Source organism: Berghia stephanieae, chromosome 1 (assembly GCF_034508935.2).
Source record: "Berghia stephanieae isolate SIO BIC M18660-M18661 chromosome 1, UCSD_Bste_1.3, whole genome shotgun sequence".
Taxonomy (NCBI): Eukaryota; Metazoa; Mollusca; class Gastropoda; order Nudibranchia; family Aeolidiidae; genus Berghia; species Berghia stephanieae.
The window spans coordinates 145,323,326-145,345,935 of record NC_088360.1 but is presented as its reverse complement, the minus strand read 5'-3'; the positions used below and the strand labels follow the sequence as shown (position 1 = coordinate 145,345,935).

At 37.8% G+C, this 22,610-nt stretch overlaps 1 protein-coding gene across 3 annotated transcripts in view; it reads left to right on the top strand.

Moving 5' to 3' along the window:
• LOC144963435 (calmodulin-like) overlaps positions 1-22,610 on the top strand; it is a 70,716-nt gene that overhangs the window by 37,189 nt on the left and 10,917 nt on the right. For all 3 annotated transcript variants that reach the window (XM_078897497.1, XM_078897495.1, XM_078897496.1), the window contains exons 3-4: positions 19,608-19,638; positions 21,985-22,128. In XM_078897497.1, the coding sequence (XP_078753623.1) occupies positions 19,608-19,638; positions 21,985-22,128 (175 nt within the window). The remainder of the gene's footprint in view (positions 1-19,607; positions 19,639-21,984; positions 22,129-22,610) is intronic.

The window sequence follows — 22,610 nt, the reverse complement described above, 5'->3', positions numbered from 1 at the left end:
ATTCGCCTAAACTAGCAAGCTACTCGTTTCATTTGACTTTTCGGTTGTTTTTTTTTTACTGGAATGAGACTATGATTTAGTTTTGCCCGGCCCTTTCTTAGGGGAATAGATGCATATTTCTATGATCTAAAAACAAACAAACAAACAAACAAACAAACAAGAAAAAACAACAACAAACAAACAAAAACAACAAAACAGTAACCCCCTCCTTCAAAAAACAAAACAAAAAAGTAATTAAACCCCCTCCCCCCAAAAAAAACCCCGAAAGTAAAACAAAACAAAACAAAAACAACCCATACAAGCTCGTAAAGAATCTCGCGGTTTTTGTGCGTATTATGTGGTTTAAAGTACTCGCCATACGTCTCTCGGATTAGAGGTTTGAGTCCCGTTGTAGACGGCAAAAAGTTGAGTCCTTGGTAAATAACAATGTGAAATTGAATGTAAGCTACGGTTTAATATACGAAAACAGATAATATGGACGTTTCGGGTTTCTCCTTTATCAACAAAACAGGATGAATGAAACACTACAGATGTATGAGATAATGTGGTAGTGGCGTAGTTAAGATGAATAAACATAAACATTGATGGGGCATACCACAAAGCAGCACATTCTATGGTGCTTGTTTCACCTACGTGTCTTGCCCAAGGGAAAAAAGAATTCCTTTAGAGCCATTAAGATCATGGAGCCTGAAATTATCCTGGTTTCTATAGCTTGAAATAGACAATCGCATTTATTTTTTGTTACCCTTTTGATAGGATGCTAGTCAATCACAAAATACTTTCCGACAGATCTAACCAACCCAACTACCCACTCACTACTGAGTTGACAGGGGGTCAGAAAAAAATACAAATGTGGACATCACCAGGAATCGATCTCGGACCCTTTGCACGTGAATGAAGCGGGTGCTCTACCAACTGAGCTATCTTGAACCTCGGTGTAGCACGCCAGAATGACTCTATCACCAAAAAGACTAGAGTTAAATTGGCGTACGCGAGACAGACTCTAGAGTTAGCCTCGCAGCCGCGAGACTAACTCTAGGTGTGTCTTGCGTACGCCAATTTAACTCTAGTCTTTTTTTTGTGGTAGAGTCATTCTCGCGTGGTACACCGGCCCAATGGAAAAAAAAGGTTTCTATATCAGTACATCGCAGTACTGTTCTGACTTTACATCAATGCATCTTGGCATTCTTGTTGTGTCTATCAGCAAAGTAGGGAGACTGAATCAACGCTGCAAGACTATAGATAGTTCGAAAATGACGTCACTTAGGTCTTTGTTATTGTTTTTTGCCATCCGCGTTTATGAGTAATGCTCACTGAACTGTATTAACCCGAATATAAACGTTCATGGATACACACAATTGTAGACACGTTGATGATCATTGTAATGTATAACTTTTTGAAGTAGATCTTTTCTTGACAAAAATGTATTTTGTTGAGTGCGGTAGAATGCTCTGACTAGGTATCTTCTCATACTTATCAATGGAATTGGGTGTCGGTGGGCAGATTATGGAGAGATAGACAGATAGATAGATAGATAGACAGACAGACAGACAGATAGATAGATAGATACATATATAGATAAATTGATAGATAGATAGATAGATAGATAGACAGACAGATAGACAGACAGATAGATAGATAGATACATATATAGATAAATTGATAGATAGATAGATAGATAGATAGACAGACAGATAGATAGATAGAAAAATAGATAGATAGATAGATAGATAGATAGATAGATAGATAGATAGATAGATAAACAGATAGAGAGATAAGTAGATAGATAGATAGACAGATAGATAGATAGATTCATAGACAGACAGACAGATAGATAGATAGATAGATAGATAGATAGATAGATAGTTAGATAGATAGATAAATAGATAGAGAGATAAAAAGATAGATAGATAGATAGACAGACAGATAGATAGATAGATAGATAGATAGATAGATATATAGATAAATTGATAGATAGATAGATAGATAGATAGATTGATAGATAGATAGATATATAGATAGATAGATAGATAGATAGATAGATAGATAGATAGATAGATAGATAGATAGATAGATAGATAGATAGAAGGGGGCATATTCAGGAACGGTAAAAGAAAGGACAAAGAGAGAGAGAGAGAGAGAGAGAGAGAGAGAGAGAGAGAGAGAGAGAGAGAGAGAGAGAGAGAGAGAGAGAGAACTGCAACTTTAGAACAATGAAAAAATATCAGCAATACCCATTAAGACGCGTCTTAATATTGATGTCAATGTCAACATCTACCAAGACCATTCCCCTCCTCCCATCCCCCCCCCCCCTCCCACTCTCCTCCCCATCCCAACTGCTACCACTTATTATTGATATATCAATTCTGGTGTAAGCATGTGTAAATATCATCTCTGCAAACAGCGAAACAACACATCGTGCCTATTTTGGCAACAGCAAAAACAAAAAGTAAAAGGCCCAAATTCATAGGTATTATCTAAAGACAAAGAACCCCCTCAGCATGTCTAAATGTTTCTAATCAAATACTTCTTTCAAGTCTCAGGTTTGGCATGCTTCAACCAAATTTGAGCGCAATTTTAATGGATCGGAATTTTGAGTTAACGTTTTCTGGCCAAAATAATTATTTAAAAAAATATAATTTAGCTAGAACGCGGCAGATCTCTGTCTGATGCTCGTCATTGGAAAACACAAATGATGTCAACAAACTGATGACGACAATTAATGTGTTTACTTCGCAGTCATTTGATTCTTCAAGGTTGACATTCTGACGTAATTTGTCAATAATTGTTGTTTGCCAGGGGTAAGGACGTGGCCAAGTGATTAAAGCATTGCGCGATGAGCCGAAGGTCCGAAGTTCGAGTACCTCTTCAGGCGATTATGTTTATTTCCTTGGACAAGATTATTAACCCCTAATTTGTTCACTTGGATAACTCGGGTGATTCCCGTAGCACCAGAACGTAGCCATCGTTAACGTAGAGACTGGTGCTAGAACCCGCTAGGACATAGTTTGACGTCATTTTCTAGATTTTTGCACCGTCTAGTGAGTTGTTGTTAGTAGTGCTCAAGAAAACAATTGATTCCATTTGACCAATTGAACACAACTCACGATTTGTTTTCTTTTGTGGCTAAAGACTTGTCTTTTGACGTAATTTTTTGGTCAGTGTCAGGCTATAAGTTAACGATGGCTACGATCAGAGGCCTGTTCGATAGATTACCGGTATACGCTTCAACAGTCGTGACGTCACTTCCCTCGTAATGACGGATGGTAACTTAGTAACTGGCTCTAAACTATCGGAACAATGGTGGACGCCCTTTTGAAATATTTCTCCGACGAGCATAAAAGTGTATCCAGAGGAGAAAAACATTATAAATCTGATCGTCTTTTGACTTTTATGCATTCAGATCACAAGACATATGAAAAGTTCTAGCCAGCATGAAGAATAAAAAGTGCCGATTTTCTTTGTTTAGAACCACGCTGCTCGCCGTTGCTGGGCGACGTGACATCAGACTATTGAATCCAATTGCCCCATGGAACGCTCAAGAGAGAGCATCATTTCACGACATGGGCCGGAAGGCCGCGAGGACGAGAGACGCATGCGCACAACCAACGTGACGTTCTCTCTCTAATAACTTTTCCGCCGGTGACGTCACAGACAATGGGTGACGTCCAATCAAGGGACGCTCCTCTTCCGCTAAGGTCATTCCCTATAGATAAAGAAACAACAAATGTTTGCCATGAAGTTTGTGATCGCTAAAAATAAATACGAATGAACGAAGTTTATCGAGTTTGAGCTTTTATATAGCGCGATATTCACAAAATGAGCTCAAAGCGCTTTACAAGGTGTCCATAGCCATCACCAACACTTACAATGAAGGTCGAGACTCGACGCCTGCTAGGCGATTGATTCTATATTTTAAAAAAAACAAATAATTGGGACAGAAACAAAGCTGTCCCCTGCCCGGTTCTCATTTTACACCTGAGAACGATGAGAGAATGTGACTAAAGAACCTTTTCCAAGGACTAAACTTTGCGCCGCCAAAGCGGGACTTGAACTAAGCGCCTTCATGTCCGAAGATGGGCGTCATACCACTATACCACAAGGCGCCGTATTTTCTCTGTTTTCTTTTCTGCGTCAGATTATTTTCACCGTCAAATTTTGAAATAGAAATGGCTCATTAAAAAAAATAGAAACAAATTCATTTAGCATTATTTTAAAAAAACAACCGATTTTTCTCATATTTCAATTTTATACACATTCAACCCCCAGAGGAAATTGGCCACATGTGAAAAACCTTTCAAGTTAAGAGTGTTCCACGAAGTCTAATTATAATTCGTGGATATTTAATTCAGCTTAAATATAAACAATTATTCATTCCCTTTTTCATAAACATTTTCCCCGTGTTACCTTTACAAGAGGGGGTAAATAATTTTTTCTGTCCAACAATATTCAATGATATTTAGTAGATATTTAGTAAACAAAATTCTTTTGTTCGTCGAATTCCCAATATTTGGAATGGCATTCGAATCGAACCAAAAATCCTTGGATCTACTGACAACTTGGAAAGAAAAAGAGAAATTAGTCAACTAGTTGAAATCATTAAGATATTGAGCTTCGAGATTTTATATAGCGCAATAACCACTAAACGTGCTCAAAGCGCTTTGCAAGGGGTCCTTGAACAACAGCAACACGTAACATATAGAACGAGACATGACGCCTGTTAGGCGATATTTAACATTTTTTTTCTGACAGAGACAACACTGTTAACGGCCAGGTACTCATTTTACACCTGACTACGGTGAGAGAATGTGAGTAAAAAGCCTTTTCCAAGAACTCAATTATGCGCCGAGCGAGACTCGAACCCAGGACCTTCCGATCCGAAAGCGAGTGTCATACCACAAGACCACATAGCCGCACGTGAACACGATTAATATCCATTAATGCAGACTAACGTCCGATAACCCAACGTCATAAGTAGTCCCCGTGTAGAGTCTGTTTCGTAATAGACGAGAGCCATAACAATAGAACAACGCATTTGAGAGGTCTGGAATGGCCCAGCCTGCAAATGGAGAAGGAGGTGTCGATTTGATTGTGTGTTCCCTCTCGCCCCCTGCCCCCCCCCCCCTCCCACCCACCCAACCAATCCCATCGAGAGTCAAAACATTAAACCAATTGTACCCACTTTTGGGTTTGTCTGGCCAGGCGGGTGTTTGCTTACACGCGGGGCCGGTCCGGGGTTTTGAATTGGCGTGCTAATATTCATCGTCCGGGAAATTACCCGTAAGAGATCCATTGCCAAACAATCAGAAATTATATTGTATTTATTTCATTTAGATGTTCGTTGTTTCTCATTACTAATTTCATAATTTAACGTTTTGGTTTTATTATTCTTTGTTTCATTTCTTTTTTTTGGATTATGTTTTGGCTTCTTTTCTTTGGTTTTTTTCTCATTGCGTTTTGAAGCACGTTTAATGGATTTTGCACTATATTAAAGTTCAAAGGTTATGCTGAAATGCACCTTTTTTTGCTGTTATTGCTGATGCAGTTGTCGTTGTTGATATTGATGCTACGGTGATGGTGATAACGCAACTGGCTCGGTTTAAACTCATAATATTATGGAAGATGTGTGTGGTTATGTGGTCTAGTGGTGTGATTCTCGCCTTCGGTTTGGAAGGTGTTCCAGGGTTCGAGGCCCGCTCTGAGCGGCGTGTAATTGAGTCCTTGGAAAAGGCTTTTCACTCACATTCTCTCACCTTAATCAGCTGTAAAATAAGTACCTAGTCAATAACAGCGTTGTCTCTGTCGGTAGAAAAATGATCCTCAGTGAGCATCTTGTATTCTTTGTCTATGATTTCCACTCATTATCATTGTCATGTTACGAAACAACAATGTATTATAGATTGTCTCCCCTGAGTCATTACTGCTGTGAGAGTGCGTCCAAGAATGGCGCTGCCCGAATTCTTTAGGGATGTTTTAAGTGCTGTCCAGACGCGACATCCCTGTATAATGGCCGCCATTATTCATGCACGAGTCAGGATGTTGGGACCGGTACTCAAAGATCCGGCAGGGGAGGGCACTGTTGTCGTAATATAGCCTTGTAGTGCGATTGTCAATTGGATTTGAATAATAAGAGCGACGAATCCCATTTAGATGTTGACAATGGGAACAGATTTAGATGGGATCAATGATAATTAGAAACACACCAACTACTGCGCAATCTTTTAATGATGTTTTGGGACGTTCATGGACTTCGTTGGGGGAGTTGTATATCTGTATAAATATCATATGGTGGTGGTGGTTGTGGTGGTAAAGGTGATGGTGGTGATGATGGTATTGATGATGGTGATAATGGTGGTGATAAGGAGGATGATGATAATAGTAATGATGATGATGATGATGATGGTGATGATGATGATGATGATGATGATGATGATGATGATGATGATGATGATGATGATGAGGATGATGATGATGAGGATGAGGATGGAGATGATGAAGAGAAGGAAGAGAAGGAGGAGGAGGAGGAGGAAGAGATGGAGAAGGTAGAGGAGGAGGAGGAGGAGGAGATGGAGGAGGAGGAAGAAGAAGAAGAATAGGTGGAGGAGGAGAAGGAGAAAGAGATGAAGAAGGAAGAGGAGGAGGAGGAGGGGGGAGGGAGGAGGAGGAGGTAATGGTGTGGCAGTGGTGGTTGTGGCGATGATGATTATTGGTGATGGTTGTGATGCTGATGCTGATGACAGTGGTGGTGGTGGGGATGATGAAACATTTTGACAACATTAATAGGATACAATAGTCGTAACGTCACTTCCTTCCTAATGACGCATGGTAACTTAGCAACAATGGCTCTAAACTATCGGAACAATGGCGGAAGCCCGTATGAAATATTTCTCCGGCGTGCAGAAAAGCGTATCCAGAGGAAAAAAAAAACCATAAGTTTGATCATTTTTTGACTTTTACACATTCTGATCACAAGACATATGAAAAGTTCTAGCCAGCTTGAAGAATAAAAAGTAATGATTTTCTTTGTTCAGAACCAAGATGGCGCCGTTGCCGGGCGGCGTGACACCAGACTACTGAATCCAATTAAGAGTCATCCTACTCGATCGATATTTTTAGTCAAAGTTTTCGTGGAAATAAAAGTGTTGTGTTGGAGAACGACTGTATAGGCAGCAGGTCATTGTTCACCATAAACAAACCACGTAGGAACACCGGTGTTCCATTTAACTGATGAATACCAACGGACTAATAACAATAAGTTTGAAATATTACAACTCACTATCAAGGTGAAAGCTTGAATACTAAATACATTGCTATTAATTTAATCAAATCTATTTAATTAATTGATGCACATAATTTACGAACAATAATTAGTCTATTTAGGTTATTAAAAAAAAAATAAACAAAAACAAAACTTGAGATTTTATATAGCGCAATATCCACTGAACGTGCTCAAAGCGCTTTACAAGGGGTCCCTGGCCAACAGTAACACATAACATGTAGGACGAGACATGACGCCTGTCAGGCGATATTACAAAATTTTGGGACAGAGACATCACTGTTAACGGCCATGTACTCATTTTACACCTGTGTCCGGTGAGAGAATGTGAGTAGAGAGCCTTCTCCAAGGACTCAACTATGCGCCGAGCGAGGCTCGAACCCAGGACCTTACAAATATTCAAGAAGGCTCCCTCCCCCTCACCCCCACCCCCTTTTTTTTCCAACCAAGAAAAAATTAATAACAAAACAAAACAAACAGCAGATTACGCGAAACATCATATCTTGTTTGGGGGAAGCTTAAATAGATGCTTATGGTAGTTATAAAAAAAGTTAACTCGCATTGTCCCCCATTCGATTACTGTTCATGCTAAATACCGCTTGACTTTCTGTACGATGCCGCTTGACCCATCATCACCATCTCCAATCAGAAAAAAAGATTTTGGGGAAAGGGGGCACAGTGGGCCCTTCGTTCTATCCGAGATTGTAATTAGGGGTACGTTGATGATGAGTAAAACTGTCATTAATGGATTCTGTTTATTGGTTTCTCCCTCCTGTGGTTTTGTTCCGTTGCATTCTCGCCTGTTGCCGCATTGCGGACAGCATAATAAGTACATGTCATAATGCGGCAATTCGGCACAGGCGCCCGTATTTTGTTGTATATTATGATAATCATAATCATAATCAAAATAATAATAATAATAATACTTTGGCAAGATCAAATAGATTGTAGATATATTTCGTGCTTACTAGTATATTATTAAAGGTATACTATTATTATCATATCATGATATCATATTAATTAATGTATAATTATGCCATGTTTACCGTGTCCATACTACACACGTGCAATTATCGTCGTTTTTGAGTGGATCGTAATAAGAGGTAAATTATTTTTACATTCCGACGCTCTCTACTCATACTTTTCTTGTTAACATCTCAATATTCGGAGTATGAAATTATAACTTAATTATGTTTGACGACTTACGATTGGATAAATACACACACACACACACACACACACACAAACACACACACATCTCTCTCTCTCTCTCTCTCTCCTCTCTCTCTCTCTCCTTCTCTCTTCTTCTCTTCTTCTTCTCTTCTTCTTCTTTCTTCTTCTTCTCTTCTTCTCTTCTTCTATCTATCTATCTATCTATCTATCTATCTATCTATCTATCTATCTATCTATCTATCTATCTATCTATCTATCTCTATCTATCTATCTATCATATCTATCTATCTATCTATCTATCTATCTATCTATCATCTATCTCATCTATCTATCTATCTATCTCTATCTATCTATCTATCTATCTATCTATCTTCTATCTATCTATCTATCTATCTTTATCTATCTATCTATCTATCTATTCTATCTATCTATCTATCATCTATCTCATCTAATCTATCTATCATCTATACTATCTATCTATCTATCTATCTATCTATCTATCTATCTATCTATCTATCTATCTATCTATCTATTTTTATCTATCTATCTATCTATATCTATCTATCTATCTATCTATCTATCTATCTATCTATCTATCTATCTATCTATATCTATCTATCTATCTATCTACATCTATTATCTATCTATCTATCTATCTATCTATCTATCTATCTATCTATCTATCTATCTATCTATCTATCTATCTATCTATCTATCTATCTATCATCTATCTATCTATCTATCTATCTATCTATCTATCTATCTATCTATCTATCTATCTATCTATCTACTATCTATCTATCTATCTATCTATCTATCTATCTATCTATCTATCTATCTATCTATCTATCTATCTATCTATCTATCTATCTATCTATCTATCTATCTATCTGTATCTCTCCATCTCTTTCCCTCCTATTTCTCTTTACTTATCTTTCTCACTTCCCATCTTACCATCTCTCCATCTCCCATTCTACCCCTCTCTTTCTTTCTTTCCTCCTTTCTTTGGCTACTGCAAACAATCCATACAAATTCTATCTCCATTCATCTTCAACTTGTTTACTCCAATAAAATTAATAAAAGATTAATTCTGATTAATCATTGAAGTCACGAACGTGCTCGCTCGTCATAATATTATTATGCACAAAACAACACACAAAACTTAAAACGTGTTTGAAAACCAGAGCATGGGAAATATTAGAGGCCAAGCACAGGTATAATATAATGATAACAATCTGAAAAGACGGAGAATGATGAAAAACGAGACAAAGTGTTGTTTTTTTCAGGTCTGATAACCCAAATTGCAGTGGGCTCGTATTGTAAATGCTGCTATCGAAGCTCGAAGAAATAAATTACAATGTGAAACTGAATTTAAGCTTCAATGTAACATACGAAAACAGATAAAATGGACGTTTCAGGTTTCCCCTTTATCAACAAAACAGGATGAATGAAACACTACAGACGAATGAGATAAGGTGGGAGTCACTAGTCAACCTCGACTCGACTGGGGATCGAACCTCAGACCTTCTGATTACCTGTCAGACGTGCTACCATTTCACCACAAAGGCTATCTCGTCTTTATTTTGAGAAATGACGGTTTTCTATTAGCAAAAAACGATTGCTGTATTGTTTGTTTGTTTGTTTGTTTGTTTGTTTGTTTGTTTTTTTTTTGCTGTTGTTTTTTCTCCCCCCCCCTCCCCCCCCCCTCCCCACAATCCCTCCGACAATTTCAAATGATAAGAGAAAATTATCTATCAAGTGTAAAGTGGAGAAAAAAAAAAAGAATCTTATTTACGAGCGTGGGAAAATAAATTCACCCACACGGCATCAACACACAGCACTATTTCTGGTGTAGTTAATGAGTACCTAAATGCGCATTCTAGTTGAGTACTCATAAGACATAATACATGTATGGTATTAGGCTAGAAGTGAGTACGTAGACCCAGTGATGCACATTATGCTGCATTGTCGAGTGAGCAGCAGATTTTTGTAGCTTGTAGCATGCATAGCACAATAATAATATCCCATTTCGTGTCGAATTTGATGTTTGCTCACGGGCTAATGCAAGACACGTGCATCACTCACTGGTCATTTTGAGGTTTACTCACCAACACCCACTCATCATCACGATTAGTCCAGCCATGCCTGTTGCTTGCTTGCCGTCGTGTCGTTCAGAGTTGCCAGCTTGGGAAACAAGTCGCGAAATGGGCTACTTTTTCATACTGTTTGCTCCAAAATAATCCAAATTTCCGACTTTCGACTTTTTTGGGCTACTTTTTATTATGGTCTGCAAATTTTGGACTAGAGATAGTTCGGAGATGACGTCACTCAAGCCTTTGTCATTGTATTTTGCCATCCGCGTTTGTGAGTGATAGTGAGGAATATAGAAGTTTGCGACATTTTTCTTTATTTTACGACTTTTATTTAGCTTATACCTTTGCGACTTTTTACAAAAAAACACCTGGCAACCCTGGTGTCGTTGCAGTTTAGTTGCAGTCAGTTGCAGATCGGGGGTGGTGGTGGTGGCAACCCTGCCGACCAGGTAACCAGGCAGGTAGAATGACTCATACAGGTGTAACAAAATCCTCGTACCTGGGGCGGGGTGGGCTAATCTTGAATTTTTACGATGCCATGTATTCCGTCTGCCTGGGATTAATTAATGCGCCAAGAACTATTTGTGACCCATCGTCTCAAAACGGTATTATGTCGGAACGAACCATATGCTTAACATTAACAGCCGAATTAAATGCTAAAGTGGTCAAAAATATAAACTGTTGGCATTAGCACCGTAAAATATCGTTTCCATTCTCCTCAATAAAACATACAAACTCAACACAAGTCTGATATTTCTGGCTATAAATTCGATTTTCAACATCTTAACCAACCCGACTTAATACCGTTTTGAGGCGAAGGGTCACATTTGCACTTTTGTTTTTAGTTGAGTTCCATTCAAAAACAAAAATAAATGCGGCCTTTTTTTTAACTTTAAAAAGGGTTTTATGCGGCTATGTGGTCTAGTGGTATGACATGACACTCGCTTTCGGATCGGAAGGTCCTGGGTTCGAGCCTCGCGCTCGGCGCATAGTTGAGTCCTTGGAAAAAGGCTCTTTTACTCACATTCTCATCTCTCACCGTACTCAGGTGTAAAATGAGTACCTGACCGTTAACAGCGTTGTCTTTGTCCGAAAAATTGTAATATCGCCTAACAGGAGTCATGTCCTGTCCTACATGTTAAATGCTGTTGACCATGACCCCTTGTAAAGCGCTTTGAGCACATTTAGTGGATATAGAGAATGAGATTAGCGGAAGAGTAACGTCCCTTGATTGGACGTCACCTTACAGAGAGAACGTCAAAATGGTTTTGCGCATGCGTCTCTCTCGTCCTCGCTTTCGGTGAAGTGTCTCATGCCGCACAACCAACATGACGTTCTCTCTCTAATAGCTTTTCCGCTCGTGACTTCCAATCAAGGGACGCTACTTTTCCGCTAATCTCATTCCTTATTGCCCTATATTAAGCTCAATTTAAAAAAAAAAAAATTATATTGGACTCAGGTGTCCCAAATGTCAGAAAGTAAGTGTAAAATGGCAATGATAAGACAGATGAATTCATATTATAGAAGGAACAAAATTGATGTCACTCAGCTCTTTGTTATTGTTTTTAGCTAGCCATTATCATGAGTAGTTCTCACTAGATTGTATAGATAGAATGCGCTTGGCCAAGGAGTTCACAACATTGCCATCCGGAAGTATAACGGACCAACACACAAACTCTGTGTAACCATAAACTTTTATAGTCTGGTTAATACAGTTTAGTGAGAACAACTCACAAACGCGGATGGCAAAAACAATAACAAAGGCCTGAGTGACGTCATCTGCATACTATCTATAGATAGTTCGAAGATGACGTCACTCTGGTCTTTGATATTGTTTTTTGCGATCCGCGTTTATGAGTAATGCTCACTGAACTGTATTAACCCGACTATAAACGTTCATGGATACACACAGTTTTGTGTGTTGGTCCGTTATACTTCCGGATGGCAATGTTATGAGGTTCTTAGTCAAGCGCATACTATCTAGACCGAAGATGACGTCACTCTGGTCTTTGATATTGTTTTTTTTTTATGAGTAATGCTCACTAAACTGTATTAACCAGACTATAGATAGTGTGCGCTTGGCAAAGAAGTTCATAACATTGACATCCGGAAGTATAACGGACCAACCCACAAAACTGTGTGTATCCATGAACGTTTATAGTCAGGTTAATACAGTTCAGTGAGCATTACTCATAAACGCGGATGGCAAAAAAAAAAAAAAAATGACAAAGACCCGAGTGACGTCATCTTCGAACTATCTATTAACGTTCAAGATTACACATATGTATGTTGGTCTGTTATATTTCCGGATGGTAATGTCAGTAATGGGAATGTCAGTCATGGTAATGTCAGTCATGGTAATGTCAGTCATGGGAATGTCAGTAATGGGAATCTCAGTAGACATCAAGATTTCAGACGAGTTAATTGTCTTCTGTTCCTTTGGAATCCATGATATTTCCCTTCAATAAATCAAATACACTTAAACCGACGTCTACATTTATGCAGGTCTTACACCCGGACGCAATTATTGGTCTAGTTTAACATTGTTGTAATGGACACTATTTTTTTGCGTCAGATTTTGAGATTTCCATTACAACAATGAGCCCATTTTGAATTGGGTTACCAGACCTGCAAATAAGGGAACGTCGACTTTAACCTAAGTGAAATATTCTCGACTACTACTATGTACATCTTTTATCATCTACCTTACTCATCTGATTTAATACCGATGCGATTTAGGTCACAATGTCGTTACCCAGCGAGTCAATCTGCCGGTATTAAGTCTGTATTAGCTATATGAGGAAAATGGAGTATAAAGTCAAATTGATCAGAATATACTCAAAATCCTTTACAAGATGGCATAAGACAACAGCAACTCATAACATTGAGGATGACGCATTTCGCCTGTAACAATAATGCGATGTTGCATTTTTCCCCAACAGTAACGCGGTTACAAGCCATGTACTCATTTTAAGTAGGCCTACTTCATTTTACTCCTGAATACTATGAGGGAATTTGAGTAAAGAGCTCTTCTCAAGAACTCAAATCAAGCCAACACGTGCACAGCCGAATTCGAACCAGGAACCTACAGGTTTTATGCGATTGTAAAATCACAAGACCGCAAAGCCGCACAGAATTAAATAACAAATAATATTGTTTTTGTTTTTAAGGGTTTTACGGCGCTTGCAACACATTTAGGTTATACCAGCGCCCGTGAAAAGGAAGAAAATGGGATAGTAAAAAGATCTAGAATTACAATTAAAGCACCCAAGAAAAAGTAAAACAAAGGGGAATGGGAACAAATAAGGATCAGATGTAGATTCCAAGAGCATACCACCAATGTACTAAGTTTGAGATCACCTATAAGTCTCATCCGGACACAAGCACAAAATCCAACAAAGAGGAATACACTCAAATGCTTACATTATACATTAAAAATAACAAATATAATAATACATAACAGAGAGATGATTTACAGGGAAAAACATATCATCTTGATGTTGATTTGAAGAATGGATGAATGATGGATATAGGCTGTTAAATTGATGGATATTCAAACACGAAACATCATAATAAAACATCTTTCCTCTGTTTTTAGTAACGGTGACGGGACGTGTAAAAATAAACACGGGTGGTCTAAGTAGTTGGTTTTGGTAATGAAAGCATGCTGGATGTGTTAGGACTACTGGAGAGATGGGCTTGATAAGCGTTGACCAGAACGGACAAGTGGAGAGACTGTGTGAGTAGGAGGGGGAAAAAAAAAAAAGGGGGGGGGGGGGGGGGGAAACAAAGGGTGGGTCAAAAAGTCAAAAGCTTTCAACCTCTCCGATTACCTTTGACTAAAGTATATTCCTTTTAGTAGGAAAGAGATCAGATGATAGAGATAGGAAATATTATGATGATGATGATGGTTGAAAAGTGTTTTTCTCCAGCTCCTCCTTCCCCTCTACTTCTTACGCAATTCCCCCCCCCCCCCTCTCTCTCTCTTTCCATCCTTCCTATCTATCTATCTACCCATCTATCTATCTATCTATCTACTATATATATATATATATATATATATATATATATATATATATATATATATATATATCTGTGTTTCTATCTGTCTATCAGTCAACCAATCTATTTATGTATATATTTATTTACCTATCTATTTTATTTCATTATGAGAAGAGGCAGAATCATCATAATAGAACAAAACTTACAACACACTTTTTCATGTAAAAACTCCCCTAGGTATTTTCCATGCTGTAGAGAGAAAAAAAATCCCTCCCAGCTTCTAGACTAACATAACAATATTGTTTGTCCGTTTCAGTTAGATTAACTCACTCAATCCTAGAGATTTTTGCTAATTTTCAAAATTGGAGAGAAAAAAAATGTATTAAAAATGAGCATGCACATAGATAGTTTTATTAAACTACCATTAACATGCAAAAACGAATAACATTAGCTTTTATACTAGGCCTATAATTATAATTTGTCTCAGAAAAATGTAATAAATAGGCATGTTGTAAAATTAACCCGGGAAAACTACGGATATTGTCGGTGTCAGGGTTGAGTGAGTTAAATGGGTTCCTATTGAACGATCCCCTCGGACAGTGTGTCAACACAATATCTCTAAGTACTTTCCGCCACAATCTACATATTCAACTTCCAGATAATTGATTGTTCGAGGTAGATTTTAGGCCTAAATGTCAATAAATTTGTACATTCTTACATTCCAGCACATTCTAGGATAGTTTAAGTACTCAGAAACGCGATATCAAAAGTTTGATCAGAAATAAAACGGACTTGACCAAGATTGGAGACTTGGTCAGGTTGCTGAGAGTCGAGTGCTCTCTCTTTTGAGCTATCGGGGCAGCCAGGCTGCCCCGAACCACTTTGGAAAATGAGGAAATAATAATAATAATACTCGTATATCTTTATTGTCCTAAAAAAAGTGGCAATTTGTCATTTGGTTACACATTTATAACAATACAATATTGACATAGACACACTCACACAGATGCACACTAGTAACATGGTACTCATCGAAAAAACAAACAAATAAAAAACAAAAAAAACAAACAAAAAACAAACAAACAAACAAACCGACATCAACAACAACAACAACATCATCATCATCATCATCATCATCATCATCATCATCATCATCATCATCATCATCATCATCATCATCATCCAGTCAACCAACCAAGCAATTACTCATCATTTGATCATTATTGTGGAATATACAGCCAAACTCTGACATAACACATATATCATTATTATTTCATTTATATTTCATACTTGGCCAGAAAACTCTTGATATGGTTACCAGTTATCTGTCGTACACTGGAAAGCACGTATTTGAAAATTTGGCCAGAAAACTCGTCCTTCAAAATATCGATCGATTTAAACGACCCTCATATTGGCAAAAATTCTTAAACCTGGGACTACTTTGCGAAGTCTCAGGTTTGCAGTGGCGTTGCATGTTTACAGTAAAAGGTTGTGCCAGAATCAAAAGAAAATGACTTAAACATGCTATATTATATGTAGATGCTAAAGAAAGAAAAAAAATGAAGAAAAGACTTAATCAAATAAGTATGAGGCGGTATAGACCAGAGAGAGAGAGAGAGAGAGAGAGAGAGAGAGAGAGAGAGAGAGAGAGAGAGAGAGAGAGAGAGTGGGGGGGGGACTTTAATATCCCCAATCAAGACAGGGAGGTTTTTGGGACGGTATTTTTTCTTGTATTTTCTTGTGCGCCTATGTGGTCTTGTGGTTTGGCACTCGCTTTCGGATCGAAAGGTCTTGGGTTCGAGCCTCGCTTGGTGCATAGTTGAGTCTTTGGAAAAGTCTCACGTTCTGTCACCGTACTCAGGTGTAAAATGAGTACCTGGCCGTTAACAGCTTTGTCTCTGTCGGGGAAAAAAATTGTATTTTCTCCTAACAGGCGTCATGTCTCGTTCTTTATGTTACATGTTGCTGTTGATCAGGGAACCTTTGTAAACGCTTTGAGCACATTTAGTGGATATTGCGCTATATAAAAGCTCAATTTTTTAAATTTACGTTATTTGTACATGTTAATGTTGTCATCAAATTGCATGAATTATTGGCGAAAGCCTAAGATTAAAATAAACTTTGAAACTTCTTTTTAGTTTTGATCTCCCAGCAGTGACTGGGTAGCTGGACTTGTTAGATCGTAAACTGATCAGAATTATAATTATTTTTCTCTCTTCTTTTCTGACTTTGTTTCAAACACACTTTTTCACATCTTTATTTTGGATTTAATACCTTTTGTCAAATGAAAGGTATCTGTCTCTGCGTTCTCACTGGTTCGTGTAAATCTTTATCTTGTACTTCCACGTACTCCTACAGCATCAAACGTCATACGTCATGTGTCTTTGTCTTTGATCTACCCTTTGTTCGAACAGACAATGAGAGAAATATGTCTTCGTTTGGGGGGGGGGGGGGCGTGGGGGGTCTCAACAGCTCAGTTGTTAGAGTACTAGCTTCTCGAGTAATGGGAGCGAGATCGATGCCTGGTATCTGACCCCCCCCCCACCCCCCTGTTCCATTTCCCTTTACCATTATTTTCCTCACTTTCATATATTAATGAAACCCTTTCCGTGCGGCTATGTGGTCTAGTGGTATGACATGACACTCGCTTTCGGATCGGAAGATCCTGGGTTCGAGCCTCGCGCTCGGCGCATAGTTGAGTCCTTGGAAAAGGCTCTTTACTCACATTATCTCACCGTACTTAGGTGTAAAATGAGTACCTGGCCGTTAACAGCTTTGTCTTTGTCCGAAAAATTGTAATATCTCCTAACAGGCGTTATGACCCGTCCTACATGTTGAATGTTGCTGTTGATCAGGGACACCTTGTAAAGCGCTTTGAGCACGTTTAGTGGATAAATGCTCAATTTTTAAATTTATGTTATTTTTTTTAATGTTGTCATCAAATTGTATGAATTATTGGCGAAAGCCTAAGATTAAAATAAACTTTGAAACTTTTTTTTATTTTTGGTCTCCCAGCAGTGACTGGGTAGCTGGACTTGTTAGATCGTAAACTGATTGGAACTGTTGACAATACAAAAGTTGTGAATTGAGATGTTATATATTATAACAATTAAGGGTCAAATAGACCAATTGGCCTTTAACTCTCTCTCTCTCTCTCTCTCTCTCTCTCTCTCTCTCTCTCTCTCTCCTTACCAGCTATTTTTAGAATTTCCCCCAAAAATTCACACCCACCCGACACAAAATAGACTTCCTAATCAAACAAAAAACTAACAAGTGCATTCAATACAGAATGTTGTTCAGCAAAGTGAGCTCTACAACACAGTGTTTAGTATTTATAGCTGTAATCAAAGCATTTCTTTAAATTATATGATGTACAAGATAAATCAGAATGAGACAGTTGTTGGTTGCATAGTAACGAATGTGACGATTTTCCTATGGGTGGTAAGAAGAGGGTTAAACCGTAGCAATCGTTATGTTATACCCTGATACTGAAATCCAAAAGGACTGGCAGTTTGACGTCATTATTTGGTTTTTGCACCGCCTAGTGAGTTGTCATTAGTAGAGTTCATGGAAAAAAGTTATTTCATTGGTTGAACTATTGAATACAACTCACGATTTGTTTTCTTTTGTGGCAAAAGACTGGCATTTTGACGTCATTTTTTGTTCTGTATATGGCCATAACTTTACGAAGGCCACGGTTAAACACCCTGTAAAGATGTAAAGATACAACAAATCGACATGGAAACAAATGAATCGGAAGCATACTGTTGAATGAGAAAGAGATGCATGAAAATATTAATTAGAAATGGAGTAAAATCCAAATTAAAAAAATTAGAATGAAAAGATTTCATCAATCATTTGCAAGTTAGTAAGTAGGTATGGAAGTGTGTAAATTTTGAACTATGATAGTCAGTAAGTAGGTAAGTAGATGAGTTGGTAAACAATGAAGTAAATAAGTAAAAGGTAAGTAAGTGAGTGAGTAAGTCTTTTTATAGCACACACAGACATATTAACCATCATAACAAATTATCTTTAGCAATCAAAATCAGATTTTAGAGAGTACAGTTTCCTATCTAAGGCATTTTTGAAAACATTTATAGTTCCCGCATTTTTGTATAGGGAATGAGATTAGCGAAGAGTAGCGTCCCTTGATTGGACGTCACCTTACAGAGAGAACGTGAATTTGGTTTTGAAGTGTCTCAAGCCGCTTTCACCGGAAGCGAGGACGAGTGACGCATGCGCACAACATGACGTTCTCTCTCTAATAACTTTTCCGCCGGTGACGTCACAGACTATGGGTGACGTCCAATCAAGGGACGCTACTCTTCCGCTAATCTCATTCCCTATTCCATGTTTTTTTGCTAGTGGAACTGAAATCACATGCTAAACATGTGCAAAACTAATTTGACATTTATTTGGAGTCAATTTGAATTTTAAAAGTAAGAGACCAATTGGTCAAAAGTTATATCACATAACTGGCCAATATTATCTATAAAACACATTGCCATTTTTCATCAATATGATATGTATACGTACCTATAAAAGGTTGCCCATTGTTGTTGTTGTTGTTGTTGTTGTTGTTGTTGTTGTTGTTGTTGTTATTATTATTATTATTATTATTATTATTATTATTATTATTATTATTATTATTATTACATTATTATTATTATTACTATTATTATTATTGTTATTTTTATTATTATTATTATTATATTATTATTATTATTATTATTATTATTATTATAGTCCTCATCATCATCATTATCATCATCATCATCATCATCATCATCATCATCATCATCATCACCATCACCATCATCGTCACTATCAGTATTATTATTTTTAATATATGATATTTTATAAGTTGCATTTACTTATCACTAATTGACGAATGACCAACTCTTCACTTTCGTAATTCTTTATCATTAACATTACTTCATCTATAGAGTTTGAATAAATTATTTTCGTTCTAACGCAGCAACTAAACTTTACTCTTACTTTCTTTCTCATTCAACTACCCCCCCCCCCCACCTGCCCATCCCGATTTTACCTATCGTTACCAGACCAGTGATCTGACAGATGAACAAATAGCAGGTAAGCCAATTAATTAGTTCATACCTGTAATTACATTACGACGACAACAATAATTACAACACACAAAAAACGACTGAGAATCTTATACCGTATTTACTCTGAACAAATACTTATTGAAAGTTTTGGCCGAAAAAGTCGTCCCTACTTCAATAAATATTGGTCGATTAAATTGACTCTCAATTTGGCAAAAAAACAAACAAACTCTCAAACCTCAAACTTCGCGAAGTCCCAGGTTTGAGAGGTTTTTTGTTCATCAAGAGTTTTGCTATTTTAATCAGTCGATATTTGAAGGTCGAGATTTCTGGCCAAAATATTAAATACGATTATTTTTTTCAAAGAACGGCAGACATAAATATGTAACCCATCATCTCAAATAGGTATCATGTCGGATGATTTAGATACGAAAAGATTGAATTAAAAGCCAAGAATAACCCCAAGACTTGGGTTAGTTTCGACGTGTACTTATTTTCAGGTCTGATACCCTAAATTGTTATGGGCTGATGGGTACATATATGCAGGTCTGACACCTGAACTCACTTATGGGCCTAGTTTAACATTGTTGTAATGGACAATATTTTGCGTCATGTTTTTCCATTACAACAATGAGCCCATAATGAATTGGGTTATCAGACCTGCAAATAAGTGCACGTCGTTATGGGCCCTTTGTTGTAATGGAAATACTCTCATTCCAACACCAGACTATTGTCCATTACAATAATGTCAACACAAACCCATAAATGCGTTGTGTTATCAGACCTGTACATGCGTGCACGTTGGTTAAGTTGGTGTATTTGACAAATTGAAGAGAAAGAAGATGGTTTCTTGAGAAACGAAAAATTACGAATTCATATTTGTGACCCTTCGCCTAAAAACGGTATTAAGTCGGGTTGGTTAAGATGTTGAAAATTGAATTTATAGCCAGAAATATCAGACTTATGTTGAGTTTGTATGTTTTATTGAGGAGAATGGATACCATATTTTAGGGTTCTAATGCCAACAATTTATATTTTTGACCAGTTTAACATTTAATTCGGATTTTAAGCATCTGGTTCGTTCCAACATAATACCGTTTTGAGACGACGGGTCACATTTCATATTATGGTTTTCATTTTCCAGTCAGTTTCTGACATCTGGTAAACCCAACATAATGAAAAAACCTTGAGTATTTATATATCGTAATATTATACAATAATATTAGGGGGCGAAGTGGCTGAATGGTTAAGGCATTGCACTGTGATCCGGAAGGTCCCGGGTTTGAGCCCTGCTTCAGGCACTTTCGTTTTATTTTTCCATGGGTAAGAATATTAACCCCCAATTTGCTCACTTGGACAACATGGTTGATTCCTGTTGACATCAGACATCCTGCATGATGGATTATCTATATTTCTTCATGGAAAGCCCAGGCGACGGGATCTTATGGTGCCGTTGCGAAAGGGCGTAATTAATTTATCTTTAAAAATATACACTAATCGTGCTCAAGGCGCTTTACAGGGGTCCCCTAGCCAACAGCAACACTTAACATGTAGGACGAGACATAGCGCCTGATAGGTGATATTGCAATTTTTTTTGCCGACATATAAATAGCCTGATAACGGCCAGGTACTCTTTTGACACCCGAGTCCGATGAGAGAATGTGAGTAAAGAGAATTTTCCAAGAACTCAACTATTGGCAGCTCTGAATGGGACTCGAACTCAGGACCTTCCGATCCGGAGGCGAGTGTTACAGCAAAAGATCGCATATCATGAACCAAATTGAGCATTGTTTACCTCACATGAATTGCCTTTAATTTGGACAATAAAGATAAAGATTATTAAGATTAGTATTATAGCCAACGCACGCAATACCGTTTTAATGCGACGAGTCACACATTAGGAAACGAACACATTCCTGTTGATTAACACTTGCCTCTGATGTGCTTTTTAAAAAACCCCGAAAACCTTAAATCAAATTACTGTTAAAGATGCCGTCATATGATGAAAGGGCCTCTAATAAGATTTAGTGCCAGCTGTTTTTAGTTGATTATTTCAATTAAAATTACAAAGGAGTGATTTTTAGAAATGTGAAAATTTAAGATATAATATCTGCAATAATATTATCTGCAAAATTGCAATGTCGTCTACACTTCGAGACATCCCAGGATTGAGAGTTTTTACCAAGATGAGGGTAATTTAAATCGATAGATAATATTTGAAGGACGAGTTTCCTGGCCAAATTTTTTAATACCAGTTTTTCCAGAGTCCGAGATTTAACTGGTTAATATCTATAGTTAAAGATGATCTACAACTTGGCAAAAAAATGTCTATGACTGAAACTTCTTTTAAACTTGCCATGTTGTCTTTCTACAGAATTCAAAGAGGCTTTCAGCCTTTTCGACAAAGATGGCGACGGCACCATCACCACCAAAGAGTTGGGAACCGTCATGAGATCTCTGGGACAAAACCCTACAGAGGCTGAACTTCAGGACATGATTAACGAAGTCGACGCTGACGGTAAGTGATGGGATGGGACTTATCTGTGCGGCTATGTGGTCGAGTGGTATGACACTCGCTTTCGGATCGGAAGGTCCTGGGTTCGAGCCTCGTGCTCGGCGCATAGCTGAGTCCTTGGAAAAGGCTCTTTACTCACATTCTCTCACCGTATTCAGGTGTAAAATGAGTACCTGGCCGTTAACAGCGTTGTCTTTGTCCGAAAAATTGCAATATCGCCTAACAGGCATCATGTCTCGTCCACATGTTATATGTTGCTGTTGACCAGGGACCCCTTGTAAAGCGTTTTGAGCACATTTAGTGGATATTGCGCTATATAAGAGCTCGATTATTTATTTATTATTATTTGAAGGCAACTCAAGCAAAACTCTTTGATCTATGGAGACCACGTTACTAAGCAATAAATAGAGAATATGTGACCCCTCGCCTCAAAACGGTATTATGACGAGATGATTCCTATGCTGAAAATGGAATTAATAGCCAGA